Source organism: Ochotona princeps, chromosome X, assembly GCF_030435755.1.
Source record: "Ochotona princeps isolate mOchPri1 chromosome X, mOchPri1.hap1, whole genome shotgun sequence".
Taxonomy (NCBI): Eukaryota; Metazoa; Chordata; class Mammalia; order Lagomorpha; family Ochotonidae; genus Ochotona; species Ochotona princeps.
Genome location: NC_080865.1, coordinates 72791777 through 72814764, shown reverse-complemented (window position 1 = coordinate 72814764; position 22988 = coordinate 72791777). Strand labels below are relative to the sequence as shown.

Here is a 22988-nt window from a genome sequence, read left to right as displayed (position 1 = left end):
ATTTGAACCAGCTTTTGTCTGTGCACAAATGTCAGGGCATGGTGCTTTGGTGTGTTTTTGTGATCTTCCGGGGATACCCCAGGCTGGTGTCTTGAAGAGTAAAAGTTTCTCACAAACTTTGGGGTATGTCAAGAAGCTCACCAACAGGGCTGGCACAGGCAGAACTGCTAGTAATGAATACCCACTTGTTCTTGATTGCTGCACACCAGTGCTGATTATCAGTCTGGAGAAGAACCATGCCACTTTTTTTCTATAGAATTAAGAAGTTGCTAAGACTTTTCCTCATTACCATCTCATTTAAACAAATAATTCTTCTCATGATGTCTACTGGAGTTGTTCCTGAGAATAAGTCATTTAATGTTTTTGTATTCATTACACAAACATGTATCTGATGCCTAGTATGTCTTGTGCATTTTGCTAGGTATTTGGATCTGGGACTGGTGCAGTGACTCAGCAAGCTCATCCTCTGCCTGTGGTGCTGGCATCCCATATGGATATTAATTTGATTCCCAGTTACCCCATTTCTCATCCAGCTCCATCTAATAGCCTCAGAATGCAGTGCAGGATGGCTCAAGTGCTTGGTCCCCAGCACTCAGGTGGAAAACCCAGAAGAAGCACTTGGCTCCCAGATTTGCACCAGTCAACTTCTGGCCATTGTGGGCCATGTTGGGAGTGAACCGACAAACGGAAGATTTTTCTGTCTCTCCCTCTCTGTAACTGTGACTTAATTTTAATTTGAAAGGCAGATTTTTAGATAGGAGAGACAGAGACTGGAGAGAGAGAGAGAGAGAGAGAGAGAGAGAGAGAGAGAGAGAGAGAGAGAACGCAATCTTCTCTCTGCTGGTTCATGTTCCAAATGGCCACAATGGCCAGTGCTGTGCTTATCTGAAGCCAGAAGCCAGGAGCTTCTTCCAGGTTTCCCATTTCAGTACAGGGGCCTAAAGACTTGAGCCACATTCCAATGCTTTCCCAGGCCATTTGCAGGGAAATTGATCAGAAGTGGAGCTGCTGGAACTGCAACTGGTATCCATGTTGGATGCTAGGGCTGTTAATCTAAGGATTAGCCTGTTTAGCCACTGCTCTGACTCCAAAACAAATAGATCGTAAAAATAGATGGATTTTAGAAAGAGGACATCTGGGACTTCCCACTGGAAAAGATTCTCTTCTCCAGACTGTTGCCTCATTGTTGCTCACTCCTTGTGGTTGAAAGTAGGAGATCCTGTGAGTGCAGAGACAGCAAACAGTTCTGAATCTTTTCCATACAGAGGAGCAGAAACAGAGAATGTTCACAATCAAAGTGAGACCTTTTCTAATGGGCACAAATGTGAAACACATGTGGAGAGTGAACTGAAGCTGTAGCTGCCACACTTCTGCTGAGTGAAAAAATAGGCATCAGGAGAACCTACAAGGGTAGTAAGGGAGAAGGGAGGAGGACATCCATGGCCGAGAGAATGACACTTTCCATATCCTTTCCAGATGGTCTGACTCAAGACTAGAAAACAACATTCAAAATGTATTATGACATTGAGTAAGAACAAAAGGAGATGAGGTGTTAGGGAAAGGTAAGGGCTAGTTCAAGAAAACCTTTGCATGACACGTGTGTCATCTTGAAAGAGTTCTCTAGTCCTGCTTACTCTACTTGTTGAATCTGCGTTCATGTTTTATTCATTGGTGGTCTCTTCATTTGCATCCTTAGTCTGAATCCGAATCCAGTGAACACCTTGCTGTCTTTAGTCTACTTTCACTTCATGGTAGAATTTGACACTGAAAATGCTTTCTATTCTCTGCATGTCATTATCCTGGAATTCCAACATGCTATTCTCTCCCACATTTTGTTGTTTTCCTGGGTTTTCCAGCTTGATCCCTATCACCTGAGTGTGTACCCTGCTGTCAGAGTGATACTTGAATTGGAAATCTGAGAATGCCATTTCTTTGCATCCTACCTCTGTCTGCAGGAATAAATTCATGCATGGTTCACATCATGAACTTGAAATGTCACATCTATGCATGGGTTTCAAAAAAAAATTTGCACTGACTTAAGCATCTTTTAATTAAATTATCTATGAATGTTTTGAAGCTCCCATGTATTGCCCTTGCATCTTTCTGCATATTATTCCTTCTTGGAAGGCTCTCAGCACCAAACCCCTTTGTGCCTCCACTCACTTGGTGGTTTTTAATGTTAAACTCAGACAGATCTTCTTCCGTGGGATACCTCAATCATATAGCTTTTTTCTCTACCATTATGTGTTAACACCCGTCTCTACCATTATCTGTTTTTTTAAAAAAGATTTATTCTATTTTTTATTACAAAGTCAGATATACAGAGAGAAGGAGAGACAGAGAGGAACATCTTCCCTCCGAAGATTCACTCCGCAAGTGGCTGCAACGGCCAGTGCTGCGCCGATCCAAAGCCGGGTACCAGGAACTTCTTTCCAGGTCTCCCATGCAGGTGCAGGGTCCCAAAGCTTTGGGGCGTCCTTGACTGCTTTCCCAGGCCACAAGCAGGGAGCTGGATGGGAAGTGGAGCTGCTGGGACTAAAACTGGCGCCCATATGGGATCCCGGGGCTTTCAAGGCAAGGACTTTAGCTACTACACCACGCCGCTGGGCCCACTACCATTATCTGTTAACTAACACTTGTCTCTCCAAGAGAGTAATATGGAAAAGAAAAATAGCATATTAGGAACTATAATAATCATAATAAAATGACTAAAACAGTGCTAATGACATGGCAGGCCTTTTCTTAGCCTACCTAATCTTCATGACACTGTGAAGTGGGAAGTGGTAGGTGATGTTTAATTAACTGGACTTGCCAATGGACTGAATGTGAGGGCAGAAACAAGGAGAAACTTCAGCGATTCCCTGATTTGTGAATGAAGTAAGCGAGTGAACAGTGGGTAGAAGAGTCGTTTACTTAAAGAAGGAGTAAGCAGTTTTGGTCAGAAAGAAAGAAAGAAATATTCAGCTTAGAGCACACCATTTCTATGCCATTCTTCCATAACTGATGTTTTTAGAAGCTTCAGAAATAATGTAAGTAACAAAACTTTTCCTCTGATTGACAGACATTTGGAAACCTTCCTGTGCATCTCAGAGGGGGCAGAATAAAGCTGCAGGAACTCATCACTGGCTTACTGGAAGCAGGAGGGCTATGTTCCTGGGATCCTGGCCTTTGTCTCACCTTATGTGCTGCCCTGTGGCTCCCAGCAGACTGCCAGGACACCATGGTCTTGGATCCTCCAAGCTCCTGTGGTGCCTGTTCCTCTTGGCACTCCCTTCCCTCTTGCAGCAGGTGGGGGCCCTGCCCTACAAAATAGGAGTGCTGGGCCCTTGGACCTGTGATCCATTGTTCTCAAAGGCCCTGCCTCAGGTTGCTGCTCAGTTAGCAACTGATCGAATCAATCAGAACCTGTCACTTGATCTGGTTCACACTTTTGAATACATGATTCTCAATGAAGACTGCCAGGCTTCGAGGGCCCTCTCCAGTCTTATTTCCCACCACCAGATGGCCTCAGGATTTATTGGACCTGCCAACCCTGGGTACTGTGAGGCAGCTGCGCTCCTGGGCACCAGCTGGAACAAAGGGATTTTCTCTTGGGCTTGTGTGAATTATGAATTAAACAACAAGGATAGCTACACAACGTTTTCTCGGACACTCCCTTCTCCCATCCGGGTGCTTGTAACTGTCATGAAATATTTCCAGTGGGCTCATGCTGCAGTCATTTCTTCAGATGATGACATCTGGATGCACACAGCCAACCAAGTCACAAGTGCTCTTCAGAGCCATGGCCTGCCTGTAGGGGTCGTCCTGACCACAGGACAAGACAGCCAGAGCATGGTCAACACTCTCCAACGGATTCGCCAGGCCGATCAAATTCGCAGTGAGTACTTTCTCGGGGCCGGGGTGCAATGGTGGCTTCGATGAAAGATATTGCCATCTCCAGAAGGTTTCCTACCCTCATGTCCTGATTAGTTCTTTCTGCCTTTGTCCTCTTTCAGTCCCACTCAGGCCCCACGGCCATCATGCTTCAACAGCGCCTATCTTGTGGACGTGAACAAAAGTACAACCATTTCTGAAATTCAGAGGCCCCTGGGGTGGCAGTACCTGGTTTGAGTACCTATGTAGACAAGAATGGCCTGAAGAATCCTGCAGCTGTTGTTCTGCTCTTAGGAGCCAGGTGCTTTCAGACCAGTCCCTAGAGAGTGTGTGTGTGGTTTTACTTTGTTCCAGGAGAGGTGTGCCCTTGACTTCTTCCAGGGCACTTTTCTTCATGTGTCAGCACATCTCACTTAGAATCTGTCTTCTCTGGACTTCCAAATGCTGTCCCTCACAAGGCAGGGATTTTTTTCCCCGCCATTGCAGAACACAGCTAGCTGCTATGGAGGACACCTAGATGATAAAGAAAAGCATACTGCTAGGGTAAAAACAGTACTTACTGTGTATTAACCCATGTCATCCTTGATACAACCATGAGGCAGGCCTACATTTTCCTGTGTCCCCTTCTACTGGTACTTTTTATGCTCAAAGATGATTTTTTGCAGAGCTCATAGACAAAGTGTGAAGGAAATCACTTAGCTCTCTGAAGCTACCATCAGCAAGCGCCTCCTGGCCTCTTTCAGTCAGATCCATTTCACTAACACTGTGGCCTCTGTAACATCTGGTTTTGATTTTTCAAAATAGTTATTTATTTTTGGGCCTGGCATGAAGGCTCAGTGGCTAAATCCTCCCCCCGCATGCTTGGGCCCGGGATCCCATATGGGTACCTGTTTGTGTCCCGGCAGCCCTGCTTCCCCATGTAGCTCCCTGCTTGTGTCCTGGGAAAGCAGTTGAGGACGGCCCAACACCTTGGGACCCTGCACCCATGTAGGAGACCTGGAAGAAGCTCCTGACTGCTGGCTTCATATTGGCTCAGCTCTGACCGTTGGGGCCAGTTGGGGAGTGAAAAAGTGAATGGAAGTTCTTTCTCTCTGTCTCTCCTTCACTCTGTAAGTCTGATTTTCCAATAAAAATAAATAAGAAGGAGAGAGAGAATCTTCCATTCACTCTTTTACGCCCCAAATGGCCACAACAATTGGAGCTGACTTAATCTGAATCCAGGAGCCAGGAACTTTTTCCATGTCTCCAACATGGGTGCAGGGGACCAAGGGCTTGAGCCATCCTCAGCTGCTTTCCCAGGTCATCACCAGGGAACTGGGTCAGAAGTGGAGCAGCTGGAACAGGAACCGGCACCCATATGGGATGTCAGCTCTGCAGGTGGAGGATTTAGCCTGTTGAGCCAGTATGCTAGCCCCATTCCAATTTTTTAAGCTCTACTTTATCTTTCTCTGAAAGTGTCAGTGATTTGTAGGACCACTATTCATTTCCCTATTGTGGCTACTCCATCACATTAAGACCCATAGCTCAAGCTACTCATCAGGCTGATTACTTCAAGGATTAGTCCTAGTCCCAGTCATTTCCTTAACATAACAATAGGCTTGTTAGAGAATGACCCAGCTTAGACCTGGTCTGTAACCAGAAGCCCATATCAAGTTTCAAGTGTCTCCAATATTGGCCCTTAATTATGATCATTATGGGAGGATGAGGGCAGGAGGTTTTAGTATCAGGAACTACAAGGGTCTGTCTGCAGCTCCAGTCTGCAAGATCCTGTAATGTTAAGCAATTAGAGTGGGTTGAATTACTTCATAATAGAGCTCCATACTTTTAAAAGCAGAGTACAGAATTGTTCTTAACGATATCTCCATTTCCAGAGGTGAAAATGCCAGATGCAGGTGAACATGTTTCGGATCATAACCTTATAGTATGTTAGCAAGCTTCATGAAGCCTGGTACCTCCTGCAAATTTACATTCCATGAAAGTTTCAAATCCCATTCATTCCAAGGAGTATACTTTGGAATGGCATTTTGGCCTCTAACATGAAATGTTCAATAAATCCAGGTCCTGAAAGCTTTTGGGGGTTGTCACACTGAGAAGAATTAGGATTGAGTGTTCACTACCCACTACCCCGTTTGAGGCAGGGGGCAGCAAATGTGCATCATGCACTGTCATGTGTGTGTCATTGCTTTAGCTGCAGGCTTCTCGCTCAGGCTGCTCACTAGAATTCCCTGGACAGCTGTTGAAAATGACTACTGCCAGAGTGCCACTTCCAGAGTCTACCTGAATTGTTGTGCAGTGAGGTCCAACCCAAGGCAGTTGAAAGAACTTACTAGGGGCTTGTAAAGTGTGGTCAAAGTTGAGAACCACTGCTTTAAGTTCAGGAAAATGTTCTTCATCTAAACCAATCAGTTTAATCTCAGTATGATTTCGCTAAATCACATTGTTTTCTCTCTACTGCTATGGGTGAACCCACCAAAGGAATGGGAATTCTGTAGTTGAGCAAGAAAAAGAAATTGAGAGGATGCTTATGGTACATAGGCGAATTCTGAGTAGCAAAGACAGAAGCAGGACATGGAGGGGGTACTGAGAAAGAAGGACAAGTGGAAATGAAAGTAAAACTTTGCCCTCTGAGAGTTTCCCTCGGGTTTCCAATTAAACACAGTCAGATGAGGCATTCTGGGATCTAAGTGACATGAGTCAGAATGTGGTGTGGGTAGGGGCAAGAAAAAATTATTGATTGGGCTGTGATCTGAGCATGGCTCAGTGTGTACCAGGCAAAGTGGTATGTGGTACCCAGGATTGATATAGCCAAGTGTGGAATCTGAGGGCACCTTGCCTGGTGAGTGAAGTGTGGCAGCAGCGGCTGTGGAAGAAGAGTGAGTATCAAAGTAAGATAAACCTTGTTCTTGTTGTCTACTTGCTATCCATTGGGAACTGTGATGTGCCCAGGGAAAGCAGCAGAAGCAAGGTCTAGAGAACGAGTAAAAGTAAGTAGAGGGGCTGGCATTGGGGCAGTGACATCCCATATGGTCATCATTTGGTGCCCTAGCAGCTTCACTTTCCATCCAGTTCCCTCCTAGTGGCCTGGGTAAAACGATGTAAGATGGTCCAAGTGTTTGGGCCCCTGCCATCCATGTGGGAGGCTCAGATAAAGCTCCTGTCTGTTCCTCACCTCTTTGCCTATCAGTCATCCTGTGCTTGACTGAGTGTAAAATACTTTAAATTTAAGCTTACCAGGATGTTGGGTCATTTTAGGTTGCCATTTTAAACTGGAAACACTTCATTAGAATATGATGATGAGCAAATATGATGTAGTCAGGGTGGCCTTCCTTGCAAAATTAGATCCTCATTCCTGTCTTATTATCAGAGTCTTGGTTAGTTTCTTCCCATCTACAGAAGTTTTTTTTTTTTGTACGTAAAAATACTAACAATAGTAACAACAGCTAATATATATTGACAATTTATTATGTGCTAGTCATTGTTAAGAGCTTCCTATGGTCAATTTCATTCAGTTCTTTCAATAACTTGATAAAATGAGACCAAAGATTGTTTACCCACTTTATGGATGAGACATTTGAGGCTAAAAAGAATTAAATAACACCTATTGTCACAGGGCTTGTGAATGGAAATCTAGGATATTTGTGCAGTTGTTCCAAAGCAATGGCCCTCAAATTTATGTGTGTACTAGCATTTCCTGGAGGGCTTGTTGAATCAGTCCTTTCCCTTAGAATGTCTGATTCAGGAAAGCTAGGGTGGGTCCTCAGAATTTTCATTTAAAAAAAAAAGATTTTTCAAAATTTTTATTTGAGAGACGGAGTTATAGAGAGCAGGAGATCTAGGAAGAAATCTCCCATCAGCTGATTCACTTCCCAAATGGCCACAATAGTTGGGGCTACACTGATCAGAAGCTAGGTGCTTCTTCTGGGTCTCCCACATGCAGGCAGGGTCCCAAGGCTTTGGGCCATTCCCGGTTGCTTTTCCAGGCCACAAGCAGGGAGTTGGATGGGAACTAAAGCAATCGGGATGCTTACCAGCACCCAGGACACTAACTTGTGTCCAAATGGGATCCTGGACACCAGAGGTGGAGGTTTAACCTGTTGTGCCATGGTGGCAGCCTCAAAATTTGCATTTTTTAGCAAGTTCCCGTTGATACCAAGGCATATTTTGAGAACCAGCATTTGGGGCTGACTGTGGCACAGTGGATAAAGCTGCCACCTGTGATGCTGCCACCCCATATGAGCACAAATTCAAGTTCTGACTGTTCCATTTTTCAGCTGGCGCCCTGCTAATATGCCTGGAAAAGCAGTGGAAGGTGGTGCAAGTATTTGGACCCCTCCCACCTACGTGGGAGACCTGGATGAAGCTCCTGGCTTCTGTGGCTGTTGTTGCCATTTGAGAAGTCACTCAGTGGAAGGAAGATTTCTCTCTCTCTCCCTCTCATTATCTCTCTGTGTATGCATGCCTTTTCCCCCTGTAATTCTTCCTTTCAAATAAATACATCTTGAGGAAAAAAAGTAGTCATTCTTCTGTGGGAGTATTACTGTTCACTCTGCTGACCGCTGTCCTCTAGAGCTATGCTCCCAGAGCATACTCACTTGAGATACAATTTAGCCCTTCTCTTGGTTATTATAAAGTTTTGGTACACTGTTGAAATTCTTTTTAAGTATCTCAAGGTATCAACTGTCAACCCTGTTTTCCTATAGTAATAAACACAGTGATACTGACAAAACTATCACAGAGTGCCTTAGTGTTGAAAGGAAATTTGGTGTAGGATTTAGTATAGATAAATGCAAGTAAATGTAATTGGTTAAAAAAAAAACCTTGCTTTCTAATGAAAGAGTCCATTATTAGTAATGATCAAATTTATTGAAAATCTAGCACTAGGGGACATTTCTAAACATCTAGGATTCCTATATTTAAAAGGCCCCATCTGTAAATAGTAGGTTAAGAAAGCTAGAGAAAATACATATTGAAAGTTGTTGAGAAATATTGCAAAGCTGTCTCAAGAAAGGTAGCAATGTCAAGGCAATAAATGCATTTATAATACCAGTCTAATTGGGTATGAAAAAACAAACCTGGAGTGGATGCTGATGATGTCATTTCATGTGACATATTATGCCTACTATTATTTTGAACTACTTAAATGCTTGTAATACCCTCGGTAGTTAAGTAAGTGTTAGCCTTAGAACTTCAGGCTGAAAAAGTGTGGGATTTTTAAAATTTATTTATTTTTATTTGAAAGATCTACAGAGAGAAAGAGAGAGAGAGAGAAAACGCTTCCATCCACTGGTTCACTCCGCAAGTGGCCACAACAGCTGACCCAGAGCAAGGAGCCAGGAGCTTCCTGTGGGTCTTCCACATTGGTACAGGGTCCCAAGGTTTTGGACCATCTACTACCTTCACAGGCCACAGCAGGGAGCTGGAAGAGAAGTGAAGCAGCTGGGATACGAACTGATGCCTATATGGGATCATGGTGCCTGCAAGATGCAGACTTCAGCCACTAGGCCACCACACCAGCCCCAAAGTATGAAAATTTTTTTAATCTGGTACAGACAACCATATATTGCCCAGTACAGTATTCTTTTTAAATTATTCCATCCTCTGGTTTACTCCCCAAGTGACCACTACAGCATGAGCTGAGTTGATTCAAAGTCAGGAGCCAAAGAGCCTCTTCTGGGTCTCCCACGTGGGTGCAGGGTCCCAAGGCTTTGGGCCGTCCTTGACTGCTTTCTCAGGTCACAGGCAAGGATTCTGGCACATGCAAAGCGAGGACTTTAGCCACTAGGCTATCATGGCATGCCCACAGTGTTCTTAAAGTATACTTTGAAAGTATATTGCTCTGAAAAAGATTTGGGGGTAGGGATTGTAAAACATACACATTGTAACATGCACATTCTAGAATTCTAGCAGCTTCAGGGTTTGTTTTTTTTTTTTTTTTTTTTCGTTTTTTGAAGACTTATTTACTGATCTGGAATGCAGAGTCAGAAAAGGAGAGAGAAGGAGAGAAAGGCAAAGAAAGAGAGAGAGAGAGAGAGAGAGAGAGAGAGAGAATCTTACATATGCTGGCTCATTGCCTAAATGGTTTCAACTGCTGGGGTTGGGCTGGCTAGGCCAAGAACCGGATCTCACCTGGATCTCCCATGTGAGTACTGGGGCCGAAGTGCTAGGACAAGCTTACTCTGCTTTCCCAGGTGCATTAACAAGGGCCTGGATTGGAAGCAGAACATCTGGGGTTTGAACTGATGATCTAATGTGGTATGCCAGCATGGCAGCAGACAGTGAGTGGAATAGCCTACTCTGTTGCAGTGCAGGCCTCATCCTTCTCTAATGTAGCCATTTTATAGACTGTGTGATAGAAAACAAAGAAGAGAGAACAAATCTACATCTTTCATGATATGGCCACAGGAGAGTGAATTTGTATGGAATGCTTGGCTTGGGATAAATCTATATGCTTCCCTCCTCTTGCTTCCTCTCCCCATTCTTTCAATAATTGCTGAGATGAGATGGGTTAAAATGAATGTTAGTCACAAGCAATTTCACCAAATGGCTAAAATGAAGAACAAGAGCAATAGGAGGGGATTCCTGTGGATTGAGGGCAATATTAAGGACTCACAAATGCAGGTGTGATTCCTGCTGCCTGCATCACTAGCTAGTTGAAACATTTCCATCTCACAAGGTGTATGGTTGAGTTCCAGTTCCTCAACGGAGGACTCCATAGCTGGCAATCTGTAAAAAATAATATGAAGTTTGCCTTCTGAGGAGCATAGTCCTCTATGTCAAGGAAATATTGAATAGCATATTTATGCATGGGACGAGAAACAGAAATTGTGTGACTTGGGAATTTACTTCTGGAGTCTCCTGGCATTTACTTCTAGAGTCTCATGACATGAGGGTGAAAGGGAGAGCATTTGACAACGTACCACAGTGTAGAGACAGCTGCCAGACAGCTCGTATAGGGCTCCAGAAGTCAAGAGAAAGTGCTAATATCATGCCTCACTGGCATATGACCTAAGACAGCTGTAGGTCTTGGTTGTTATTTTGGCTGCAGAGTGGCTTGAATGTTAACAATCAGGGTGGAAACTTAAAAATTGGTATTATTCAGTTACCACATGTTGATTCAGACCTTGTCTAGGCTTTAAGGTTTCTGTACACTAATCCCCTCCTAACAACAACTATCAGGTCAAATCCAATTTTAATGAATGTAATTTTGAGATAATAAGGCTATTTGGTAAAATCATCTTTTAAAAACAGATGCATCCACAAATCCCTCTTTTCATGAAGAGCTCAATCTATTAAATGAAGACGCTGCTGTTTGAATTCAATGTTTATGCTCCCTAACTGTGTTCAGAGGCAAGTTTTTATCACCAAAACATACAGGAGTTTTTAAATAATTCTCTCTTGATTCTTCCATTTCTTCTTCTTCAAAATAAGGAAGACAAGATAGGCTAAATAATCTCAAAGGATCTTCCAAGTTGTAGGGATTTGGACTCCTTGTTTGAAATGTCATCAGTGTGGGTCCAAGAAAGATAATGAAGGGGAGAAACCTATATTGAGACAAGGCCTTGGACATGGTTGATGACACTACGTATTAAAAACAAGCATGACTGTATTTACGTAATCCGTAAACATCACTTGCAGTTGTTCCTCCATCTTAACAATCCGAATATGAAATGTCTTATTCTGGAAGGAACCCACAAAAAGCACACAAATGTACAATCTTTCTCCTGAAGATTGTTAGTTTCTACACACCTATTTAAGCAACCTTCACTGTGTAAATAACATGTATCAAGATATGGGGATAAGTAAGACATCATCTCTGACCTTAAGAAGCTCATAGTTTCATAGTAGAAGCTGAAATAAATAAGGCAATGAATTTTTAAGTGCTGTGCTAGAATCTGGTTTAGAGTGCAATGTGGGTTCTAACACAGCATTCCAAATCAGTTTTCCAAAAAGCCATCTGTCAGATGTAGTGTTGAGGATAGGTGAGTGAGTGCTCTTGCAATGATAGCAGTGGACATGGGCAGACAGAGCTGCACAAGGATGCAGTCAAAGACCTCTGCTCGTTCCCTGGTTAGTTCTAGAGAAGAACTAGCCCTGAGGATTTGACAGGAGTCTGAGCCTTCGTTTCTCCATGTTGACCAATCATAATATGCAGGTAACACAGAGGAAGTGGTACAGTATAATAGCAATTGTTTAACAGCAACTCTTCAGTGGCTCTTGTGAACCAGCGTAAAGTGACTCTAGCATGTTACTACGAGGATGTGCCCTTGGGCAGAAGAGGCTCTCCTGGGCAGAGAACAATTCATGGAGAGGTAGCAGCTCTCAGCTGCTAACAGCCCACAACAGCTGGCAGAATAATACCTCAGTTCTGAAGTGTGCATGTGGATGGCACAGCACAAGAAAACTCCTCAAACTTAGTTTTTGCTAAAGCATTTGCCATATTTTAACCAGCACCAAAATCTACTTACCATTTTAGTGAAGTAAATTTATTTTTCTACTCCTTTATATAAATTACATGGAATTCTATAGCTTTGAGTAACATTGAAAAGTCACTTACTCTCTGCTTTTGCAGAATGACAGTGCTGATACTGACCTACCCATCAAGAATTCTGTTGAATAAACTGGCTGCTTAATCGAAGCCCATGATTTAACCCATTTTTCCTCTCAATGGACCTGTGATTGGGCTGATTAATCACTCTGATGTATGCTTAAATGGTGTCTCTAGAGAAGATTTTGGTTCTAGTTTCTCTTTCTTAAAACTGACTTTTGCTTCATATCTCTATGGTGCTCCATTTCCCCATTTTATAATGTGTAGTTGTGAAAAAGTGAAGTTGGGTTCCTTCTATGGCTCATGAACTAGTTCCAAAGCTTTCCTTAGGGAATTTCAAGGAGGAGCTGAACACTGGAATATGTGTAGAGCCACATAAGTCATCAAGAGTAGACTTTAAAAGTCTAGGTATGAGGGGGTCTTTAAAAAGTTCATTACAATGTACATTATGAAACACTGCATGCATTTTAATTTTTGCACCAAAGTAAATATGTTTTAATTCTTTTTTAAAGAACAGTTTGAAATTCCCCTATTTTTGAAGAAGCTAATCATTATTTGAAAATCCACATTATGTTATATTGAATGTGTAGTGTATTTAAATCACCATCATAAGTTACTAGTTAAACTTTAAATTATACAATGGGTGCCAACTTCAGCTTTAAAGGATAACTTTCTGGGGTTATTTAACAAGTGTGAAGGAGATTTTTGTAAATAAATGAAACAGTGTGGAAATGTCAATGACCAGTCATTGAGGGTGGCTGTGCACACTTACTTCCTGAGATTAAAGGTTCCATGTATGCACGAATAATTAGTATTTACCAGTGGTTGTATGACTTCGTCTTTTTTCAAAGAACTCACAATGCTTTCCAGTGATTGTCTAATTAAACTACTCAATGTACCTGTGAACTGCAGTGGAATCTACATTTAAAGATGTGGTCACTTAAGCCAAAGTTAGCTTGAACTAAACTCATATAGCATGCCAAGGACAAAACGGGATATGTGACTTCCAGTAATATGATCCTAGCTGTCATTCTTTAACTGTGGCCCCTCTAATCCATTCTAGTCTAGCATAGCCTTGCCAAGCAACATAGTTTCATAAGTCCAGGGAGAATTACATTGGGTGCAAAGTAATTCCAATTACAATGAAGTTATATTTTGAAACGTTGAACAAATTACTCATAATAATAATAGTATTCATAGGCAAGTATAAGTGCTATTCATTGTTTAACTCTTGGTATGGGTGCGAACATTTGGTTAAAATCTATTGGAGTGCATGTTTGTAGGAAGTAGATTACTCAAAAGCGATAGTGGCTATGGGAATCTCTCCCATATTCCTCTTCTTCATAGTCTAAGGTATGATAGCAGCCGTCATTTATTGAGAGTGATACACTTAGCCTGTTAGGTGAATTGTCTTTTTCATTCATCATTATCATATCATTATCATCCGATGAAGTAGGTATTGCTACCTCCATTTTACAGATGAAACAGAGAGAGTTTAACTAATTTACCCAAGGCTATACAGCTAATACCTGGCAGTGTTAGAATATAAACCTTGCTTTTCCAATCCCAAAGGCTTTTTATTATGCCACTTACCATTTCTAAAGTAATTCTTGTTCCTGTGTAGTAACAGGCTCTTCAGTCTGTAGGAATGTCGCTGTTGTTCCTTTGCCAATTAACAGTCCCTGGGCCTACCTGAAGCTCAGCTCATGATCTCACTCTTTTTAAAAACTTTATTTATCTGAGTGAAAGGGAAAGTGAGAGCAAGAGAAGTGAGTTCCCCCTTCCATTTGCTAGTCCATTCTTGGCATACCTACAAGCAAGAATTCAATCCAGCCTGCCCTCATGGGACTGATACCTCCCAGGGTCTACTTTGGTAGGAAGCTGGGATTAGGACCTGGAATGGGGTATCAAGCTCAGGTACTCTGAAATAGGACACTGGTATCTGATCTGGTATCTTAACTGGTAAGCTAAATGGTTGCTTATCTTGATGGCAGAAGAGAGGAATCATTCACAAATTGGTTGAAATACGTTTGTGTATTTACTCAATCTGTAGTGGTTTTTTTTTTTTTTTTGCTTTTGTAATAGTTCATTAACACATTGCTACTATAACCTCTTTGTTTTGTTGATTTCAGTAATCATCATGTGTATGCATTCAGCTTTGATTGGGGGACAGACTCAAATACAGCTCTTGGAATGGGCTCATGATTTGAAAATGACTGATGGAACCTATGTCTTTGTTCCCTACGATGCCCTGCTCTACAGTTTACCTTATAAGCACACTCCATACCAGGTCCTAAGGAATAACCCAAAGTTCCGAGAAGCCTATGATGCTGTATTGACAATTACAATGGAGTCTCAAGAGAAGACATTCTATCAGGCTTATGCGGAGGCAGCAGCAAGGGGTGAAATTCCTGAGAAGCTGGAGTTAGATCAGGTAAGTGGATTCACAGGTTGTCATGAGCTGAGAAACAAAATTTGGCTTAGTAAGTGTGATTACTTTTCCTGTCAATATCCTGTATTTCGTAGGCAAGCCAATCAATAGCATGCAACCACACAAAGATTAAAAATACATTTTATTTGAAGAGAATTTTACAAAATAAAGACACTGTTGGAATTTTCCTATCCTTAAAGAATCTACAGTAATATTATGTCGTCATAAAGAATAGATGGAATTTATTTAAGAACTGGGAAAGAACTTTAATACATACTGGTACTATTCAAGGGAGCTTAGTAAATAGAAGTCCTGCTTGTGACCCAAGTGCTGATCCAATTTAGCAGTAAAGCGATGGTGAACAACAAAATATCACCTTGATTATCGATAATGTTGGTATTGGAGGATGCAGTTTCCATTTCTAGGCATTTGAACTTCCCAATATTGAAACTGAGGATCAAGCAGACTTTTCCACACAGCTGCTGACATTGCTGGAATACTGGAAACCTGATGCATTGTATATTAAATATATAAGTTGGATGAGTACAACAGAGCACATACTTCCTGTAGGTAACCTACTCCCAAGAGAAACAGGGAGACAGGGTTATGCATATGCGTGGCTTTACTTCCAAACTAACCGGTTTGTTTTTTTAGAGGAATGAGTAAGGGAGGTTAGAGAGATCAAGAATTTTTTTTCAGAATAGCTATACCTGCATGAAAGCAATCATCTGGAATGCAGAAAGAAATATTCTTTCATAATGTATAAGAAACAATATTTGTGTATGTTTGGATGCATGTACAAGGGTACTTCAAGAAGTCCATGGAATATAAAATTAAAAGACGATTGTTTTGGTACAAGAAGATTGCTAAATCCATGCATATCTTTTCTCAATATGTAATTCCAGAAACTTTTTGAAGATCCCTTACATATACAATTTTAAAATGTTTTCACACCAAAATAAACTCCTCTTAACTTCATTTTCCATGAGCATTTTGAAGCACTCTTTGATTCACAGACATATTCCAGATTCAGTTCATAACCACTTAAGGCTAAATGCCCTAAGGAGAAGGGAGCAGAAGAAAGTAGATAAAAGAACAGAGAGCCAAGAAGAACAAAGAAGATAGGAATTAGAGAGGAAGATGGTGATAGAAAAGAAGTCGAAATGGAAGGATATAGATAGATGTCTGTTGGATGATTGTCACAGGAGAAAACAGGCATATTTGGAAGTACTCAAAATGACACATATGTAAGTTTTAAAGTTCTAACACTTGTTAGCATATCATAAAAGTCATATTGCTTTTGGCTGCAAGTAACAGAATACTTGACAGGGCCTAAATAATGATTTTTCAAAATTTGGAGGTGGAAGCAACAAGATTCATTAATGCAGCAACTTACTGATGTCATCATTTTTTTTCCTGTTTCACCTTACAAACCACAGCGGATTATCTTGCCCTTATGAGCTGGTTGGTATCATGGTCCCAGGATGGCTGCCATAACTCCAGTTATCACAGACAGGTGGCAATGTCCACAGGTGAAAATGGAGAGTTTCCCTTTTCTATGTTTCTTTTCGAGAATGAGGAAATCTTTCCTAGATATTGACCGAATAGATTTCCCTGCATATCTTCTTGATCACAATTGTGCCCCAGACTATTGCTTGATATACAGAAAAGAGGCGTAGGACTGCCATGATGACCTTAGTGCTGTCGGGGAAGTGTGAAAAAATTCAGATTCTATCCGTAAGGAAGAAAGCTGTCAGGTAGGTGGCAAGTTATGTCTGATACATTTTCTATGCTATTCTTTTTTTTAAAGTTCTATTTTATTTATTTGAGAGATTCACCGTGAGAGAGACACACAGATATTCCATTTTCTGGTTTACTATACAGGTGGCTGCCAAACAGCCAGGATTGGGCAGGCCAAAGTCATGAGCCTAAAACTCCAGTTTGGTGGTAGGGTCCAAGTACTTGGGCCATCTTCAGCTGCTTTCCCAGGAGAATCAGCATGGAGCTGGAGTGGAAATAAAGCAGCCAGGACTCGAAGGAACTCTATTATATGGGATGCTGACATTATTGTAGATTGCTGCTTTACTTGAGGCACTACTTCACTGGCCCTATGATATTACCCTGTTTTATTCACCTGATGTTTTTCCATCCTGCAAGCTGCTTCTCTCTGTGAATGAGTGATTCAGGTAAACTAAACGTTTGCCTATCTCTTCCTGAGTATTGATAATATTTTTACGACTGTAAGAGTGACTTAAAAAATACAAGCATTTACAGTTCTACATTTGAACTGTGTTGTTACTCTTACGTTTCTTGCAGATCTCCTTTTTAAGGAAACATGCATGTAATTAAAACAATGGCCAATTTCATCAAAAATTGCATAAATTCCTTAAATTACTAAGAATGTTTGTCTAAATGCAATTTTTGGTGTTGTATTTTGGAGGCAAGCAACCAGGTTGTAAATTTCGGTACTCTTAAGCCAATGCATGACATTGTATAAATGTAGTGTAAGTCATCCTTTTATTTCAGTTGAGGAAGCTCAGAGTGTGTGTGCATATGTGCACCCCTGTGTATGTGTGTGTTTGTATGAGCAGATAATTGATAAAAAAAATCTTCTACTCTTGATATTTGAACCAATCCCTTTGAGTTTGTAGAAAACAGAATGTAATTAAGGCAAAAAGATGCCATTAGCCTGGTTGCTAGGCAGCCAGCACTCTGCTTTAGACAAGGAAATAGAGCTACAACAAAGAATCCAGAGCTTCTATAAAAGCCTATTTAGACCTATTTACTCCCCCACTTTGCAAGCAACCTATCTTCATGTCTGTGATAAGCAAAATTCCCTCTCGCCTATGTTACCTTGCTCAAAGGTAGTTTAGAGGGCAGCTAGCACAGCAGAAAGTGCATAGGATAAGGAGTTAGGCAAACTTGGGTTTAAATTGCAGCTTTCTCTCTCTCATCAGCTAGATGTCCTTGGGTAAGTTACCTAGAATTTTTGTCTATTTACCTATCTGTAGACTCTTTCAGGATTATTGTAAATGTTAAATACACAACACATGTAACGTGACTAGCAGAGTGGTTGGCTCCCAGCTACTTTCCTTCCATTTTTTGAGGTCAAGGTAGTTTTATTTGTTGATGGCAAGCTACATCCAGGTACTATTCTGACTTCATCTGTCTATTTCTCCTGAAGTTTTCTAGTCTCTTAATATTTCAGCTTTAAAAATTATTTTACTTTCAGAACTATAAATGGCAATTTCTCAAACCAAGTTATGTACTTCAGTGCTTGTCTGTCCCTGTTCTTTTTTGTTTTGTTTTGTTTTTTCTCTATTTAGCCTATAGGTCAACAACTATTTGTTGAGTACTTGCCATGTACTATTGTTAATAGCTGAGTTCCAGAGAAAACAGTAAACAAGGTAGATAGGTTTCCACTGGTGGCGTGTTGGAACCAAATGACGAAAGGTGATTATGTGTATTTTCTTAACTCTTGCATTCAGTGACATCATGTTGGTAGCTTCAGATCAGTCATGCTGGGAAGGATTTATACCAATGAAACTGACAAATATTACAAATGCAATCTTTTCTCCTTTCTGTGGAACTATTGTTTATATAATTCATTCCTGTCCTTATGGGGGCTCAGTTCTATGGAGAAGGACTGTTAATAAATAAGTAAGCAAATGTATTTAACAAGTTGATGGTTTCTTTCATGCCTAATAACTTTCAATGAAGTTATTATGTCTCTGTATTGGCTACATTGCTTATACCAGTGTTTCACTGTCTCATAACTTATATCCTTGCCTTTAAAAATGAAATAAACAAAACATGGCAAAAAGCTATCAAAGTGATACTTGCATGTAGTTGTAAAGGTAAACAAATGCAAAAAGAGAGACAGGGTGTTTAAGTAGTGTATAAATGTCCTACATCCAACACTGGTGAGTACCTGGTTTGTCACATTTGGCTCCAGATTTCAGCTTCCTGTCATTTAGACCCTGGGAGGCAGCAGTGATGGATCAAGTAATTGGGTTTCTCGGGCCTGGCACAATAGCATAGCGGTTAAGGTCCTCGCCTTGAATGCTCCGGGATCCCATATGGGCACCGTTTCTAATCCCGGCAGCTCTGCTTCCCATCCAGCTCCCTGCTCGTGGCCTGGGAAAGCAGTCGAGGACGGCCCAATGCATTGGGACCCTGCACCCATGTGGGAGACCCAGAGGAGGCTCCTGGCTTCAGATTGGCTCAGCTCCAGCCATTGCGGCCACGTGGGGAGTGAATCATTGGACAGAAGATCTTCCTCCTTGTCTCTCCTCCTCTCTGTATATCTGCCTTTCCAATAAAAAAAAAAATCTTAAAAAAAAACTAATTGGGTTTCTGCCACCTACATGAAGACCTGGGTTGTGGCACCCTGGAATATTTGTTTTGTACTACTGATTTGATGATTTCTTCAATAGCATTGCTCTTGTTCTGTCTGGAAATACTGTTAGTTAGCTACACCATTTTCTGATTTGATCTTTTAATTATATCTATTGCATAGTCCCCTAATTATTTCTAGCTTTTCTTCCTAGGAGAGTTCCTAAAGTTTTTTTTTCTAAGTTTTTTACTAATCTAAAAAAATAGCTGTCTTATTTTTAATCTCCAGGATTCAATTTTTGCTGTTTGCTTATTCTAATAGAATTCTCCCTTTGTTTTATCAATGCAACATTGTCTCTTATTTCCTTAAACATATTCATTGTAGTTTCTTTGAAGTTTCTTCTGTTGGTTTCTACACTCAGTTCCAAATTCTTATGTCTTTCTTTTTTTTTTGTTTCATGCTAAAAACTCTGCTTAGGCAAATTTGAAGGTTTGTATGCGTGGTGGGTGTGTTGATGAGTGGATTTCAGCATAGGAGAACTGGCTAGCCAGCTCTCTGTCTACTCTGTGTGTGTGTGTGGTTTTCTTTGTCTTTTGGTTAAAATCTGTAAATCTTGACTCATAGTCACTTTTTCAGAAGATTTATTTGTTGATAAGAGAGGGAGAGAAGAGGAAGAAGAACAAGGAAGAGGAGGAGGAGAAGAAGGAGAAGAAAGGAAAGAGAGAGAGAGAGCGAGAGAGAGCATGTGTTCAATCTACTTGGTTCGTTCCCCAAATGTCCCCAATGACACAGAACTGGATCAGTTCAAAGTGAGGAGCCAGGAATTTCTTCTGAGTCTCCCAGCTGGGTGCAGAGGACCAAGCACTTGGGCCACCTTCTACTGCTTTCCCAGGTGCATTGACAGGGAGCTGGATTTGAAGTGGAACAGCCAGGACGTGAACTGGTGCTCGCACAGGATGCCAGCGTTGCAAGTGGAGCTTTACCGGATATGCCATAATGCTGGCCCTGCCAATCACTTTCTTCAGAGAAAAGACCTGCAATCTCATTGAGACTCACATTCATGCTGGGAACAATGTTGGGGCAAGGAGATTGAGAATCTTATCCGTAAGCTTAACGACTGACTCATCATGAATTTTCTGTGCTAGATTTCACTTCCAGCTTTTTTTGTATATGCAGTGTTCCAGTGCTGAAGCTGCTCTGAATGAATTTAATATGGTTTCTGCAGGGGTCTTGTGCTTCTGGTAGAGATCAAATGGGGAATGCCTAACTGCTCATTGTACTGTTGTCCAAATTGATTCCTTTCCTTTAGTGTTCTAAGTCATCCTCATTTTCATAGTCCTTGTTGCCTCTAATGACTAATCCATGAGAGAGTTTATCATTGTGCTCCTGTGCAGGTTCTTAGCTCCCATTGCCCTCTATTCTGCCAAATCAGGTTCCTCTCCTGTGCATCTTCTGGTCTTCATATTCTTTGGTTCATGGTTGCACATATCTCTTAATACTGTTAGGCATGGATGTTTAGCATTTCCTGTTTCTTTGATTTCCTCATTGTGAATGATGCTTGAGAGAAGGAAAAAAGTAAAGAATTGCTATTTCATCACCTTTAATAATGAAGTCTAAATCTGTGGAAAGTCACAAGAGACTTTCAGTGGTGAGTTTATCATTGCTCATTAACTAATCTAGCGAGTACTTATAAAGTTAAGATACAGCATGGTGGTTAATACTTTGAACTTTGAGTGCAGACTGAAATAAGTTTTCTTAAGCTCTCTATGTTTTGTTATGCTCATTTCAAAATTGAGAATATGGGCCCAGCACAGTGGCCTAGTGGCTAAAGTCCTTGCCTTGGACATGCCAGGGTCCCATGTGGATGCTGGTTCTAATCCCAGCAGCCCTGCTTCCCATCCAGCTCCTCCTTGCTTGTGGCCTGGGAAAGCAGTCGAGCACGGCCCAAAGCCTTGGGACCCTGGACCTGATTGGGAGACCTGGAAGAGCTCCTGGCTCCTGGCTTCGGATTGGCTCAGCTCTGGCCATTGAAGTTACTTAGGGAGTGAATCATTGGACAGAAGGTCTTCCTCTCTGTCTCTCCTCCTCTGTGTGTATCTGATTTTGCAATAAAAATAAATACATTTCTAAAAAAATAATTGGGAATAATAGTAGTAACTACCACACAAGCTTTTTGTGAAGACTAAATGAGTTAGTAATATGCTAATGAGCTTGTCCAGCATCTAATAGTATGTCAATAAATGCTAACACTATTACTGCTAGTAAGGTTATTATTGTTTTTATGAATGGTTTGGGTATTTTGCAGAGAATATGATGGAGAATAAAATAGGAGTGAGGTCTTTTGTATATCATATTCAGAGGGGAACATTTATGTCATTTTGTGGTACTATGGAATTACACCTAAAACTGAAACTGTAATACTTACTGGTCATAATTCCAAGGTTGGGATAAGGGACTTGAACACTGTATTTCCAAGATGATGATAGTACATCCCCACATTCTTATTCTGAAATATAAGCAAATAAGGCATTGTGTATTTAGTGTTCATTGAGCTATCTATCAGATATCGCACATAAATAATCTTGCTGAATCATCAGCTCAAACCTGCTGATTAAATATCAGTATCTACCAGTGACCAGAGCTTTCCAGGTTTGGGCCCACTGGACAGTTTATCAGAAAACAATGAATGAACTCACAATGACTCCAGTTGTCTTTGTGGCTATATTTGTAAGAAATCAGGGTGCTATATTCTTCTGTTCCTCATCAAACAGAGATTATTCATCTCTTCACCAAATCCAGAGGTTGAAATTCTACATTATTGGATGTACCACCTTCAATAACAATTCAATTACCCTTTGGTTCTTGGTATCTGCATGTGCCGAATTTTGTTCAAAAGACATGCCATTTTTTTTCCCCTTCAAGTGATATCCTTCCAAACCAAAAGTGACTTGCTATACACTTCTGTGGCTGAAATTTTTGGAAGCAAGTTTTGCATCTTCTGTAGCTTAGCAGATGCAGTCAGCTGATCTTCCCCTTAATGACAATGTGACCTGTTAAGTTGATCAAATGCAAATCACTTTTCTTATCTTACGTCTTGTTCTTTTTTTTTAAGATTTATTTATTTTATTACAAAGTCAGATATATATAGAGGAGGAGAGACAGAGAGGAAGATCTTCCGTCCGATGATTCACTCCCCAAGTGGCCGCAACGGCTGGTGCTGCGCCTATCCGAAGCCGGGAACCTGGAGCTTCTTCCGGCTCTCCCTCGCGGGTGCTGGGTCCCAAGGCTTTGGGCCATCCTCGACCGCTTTCCCAGGCCACAAGCAGGGAGCTGGATGGGAAGCAGAGCTGCCAGGATTACAACCGGCGCCCAGATGGGATCCTGGGGCATTCAAGGTGAGGACTCTAGCCGTTAGGCCACTGCGCCGGGCCCCATCTTGTTCTTTTAAACAGAAAGTCTAAGAAGTCTAGGATCAAGATTTATAAAATTAGTAAGTAAGACGCCAATGGTGTGTGTCCATTTCAATCATTATTAATTTATTCATAATTCATTCACTTATTCAGGTTAAGGTCTTCATAGTTGCCAAATATAATAGACTAAATCATCAGTGGCCTCGACATTCTGGGCTGTGATGTGAACAAAGTCAACTATATGACTTGAGTTCTTGTCAATCTTGTCTTAATTTATTGAAACCATGGTGAAAATCTAGGACAGATGTCTGTGGAGAAGGCTTCTTCTTCACTTGTTTCATTCTCAGCCTCCTTTCTTACTATTTGCAGCAAGTGCAATTAGAGATGTCTGGG

General features: G+C 41.3%; 1 protein-coding gene across 1 annotated transcript in view; it reads left to right on the top strand.

Annotated features, from left to right (window-relative positions):
• GUCY2F (guanylate cyclase 2F, retinal) overlaps nucleotides 1-22988 on the top strand; it is a 106688-nt gene that overhangs the window by 4233 nt on the left and 79467 nt on the right. Inside the window, exons 2-3 of the mRNA XM_004590182.3 lie at nucleotides 3062-3877; nucleotides 14551-14852. Coding sequence (XP_004590239.2) covers nucleotides 3148-3877; nucleotides 14551-14852 — 1032 coding nt within the window. The 5' untranslated portion in view covers nucleotides 3062-3147. The remainder of the gene's footprint in view (nucleotides 1-3061; nucleotides 3878-14550; nucleotides 14853-22988) is intronic.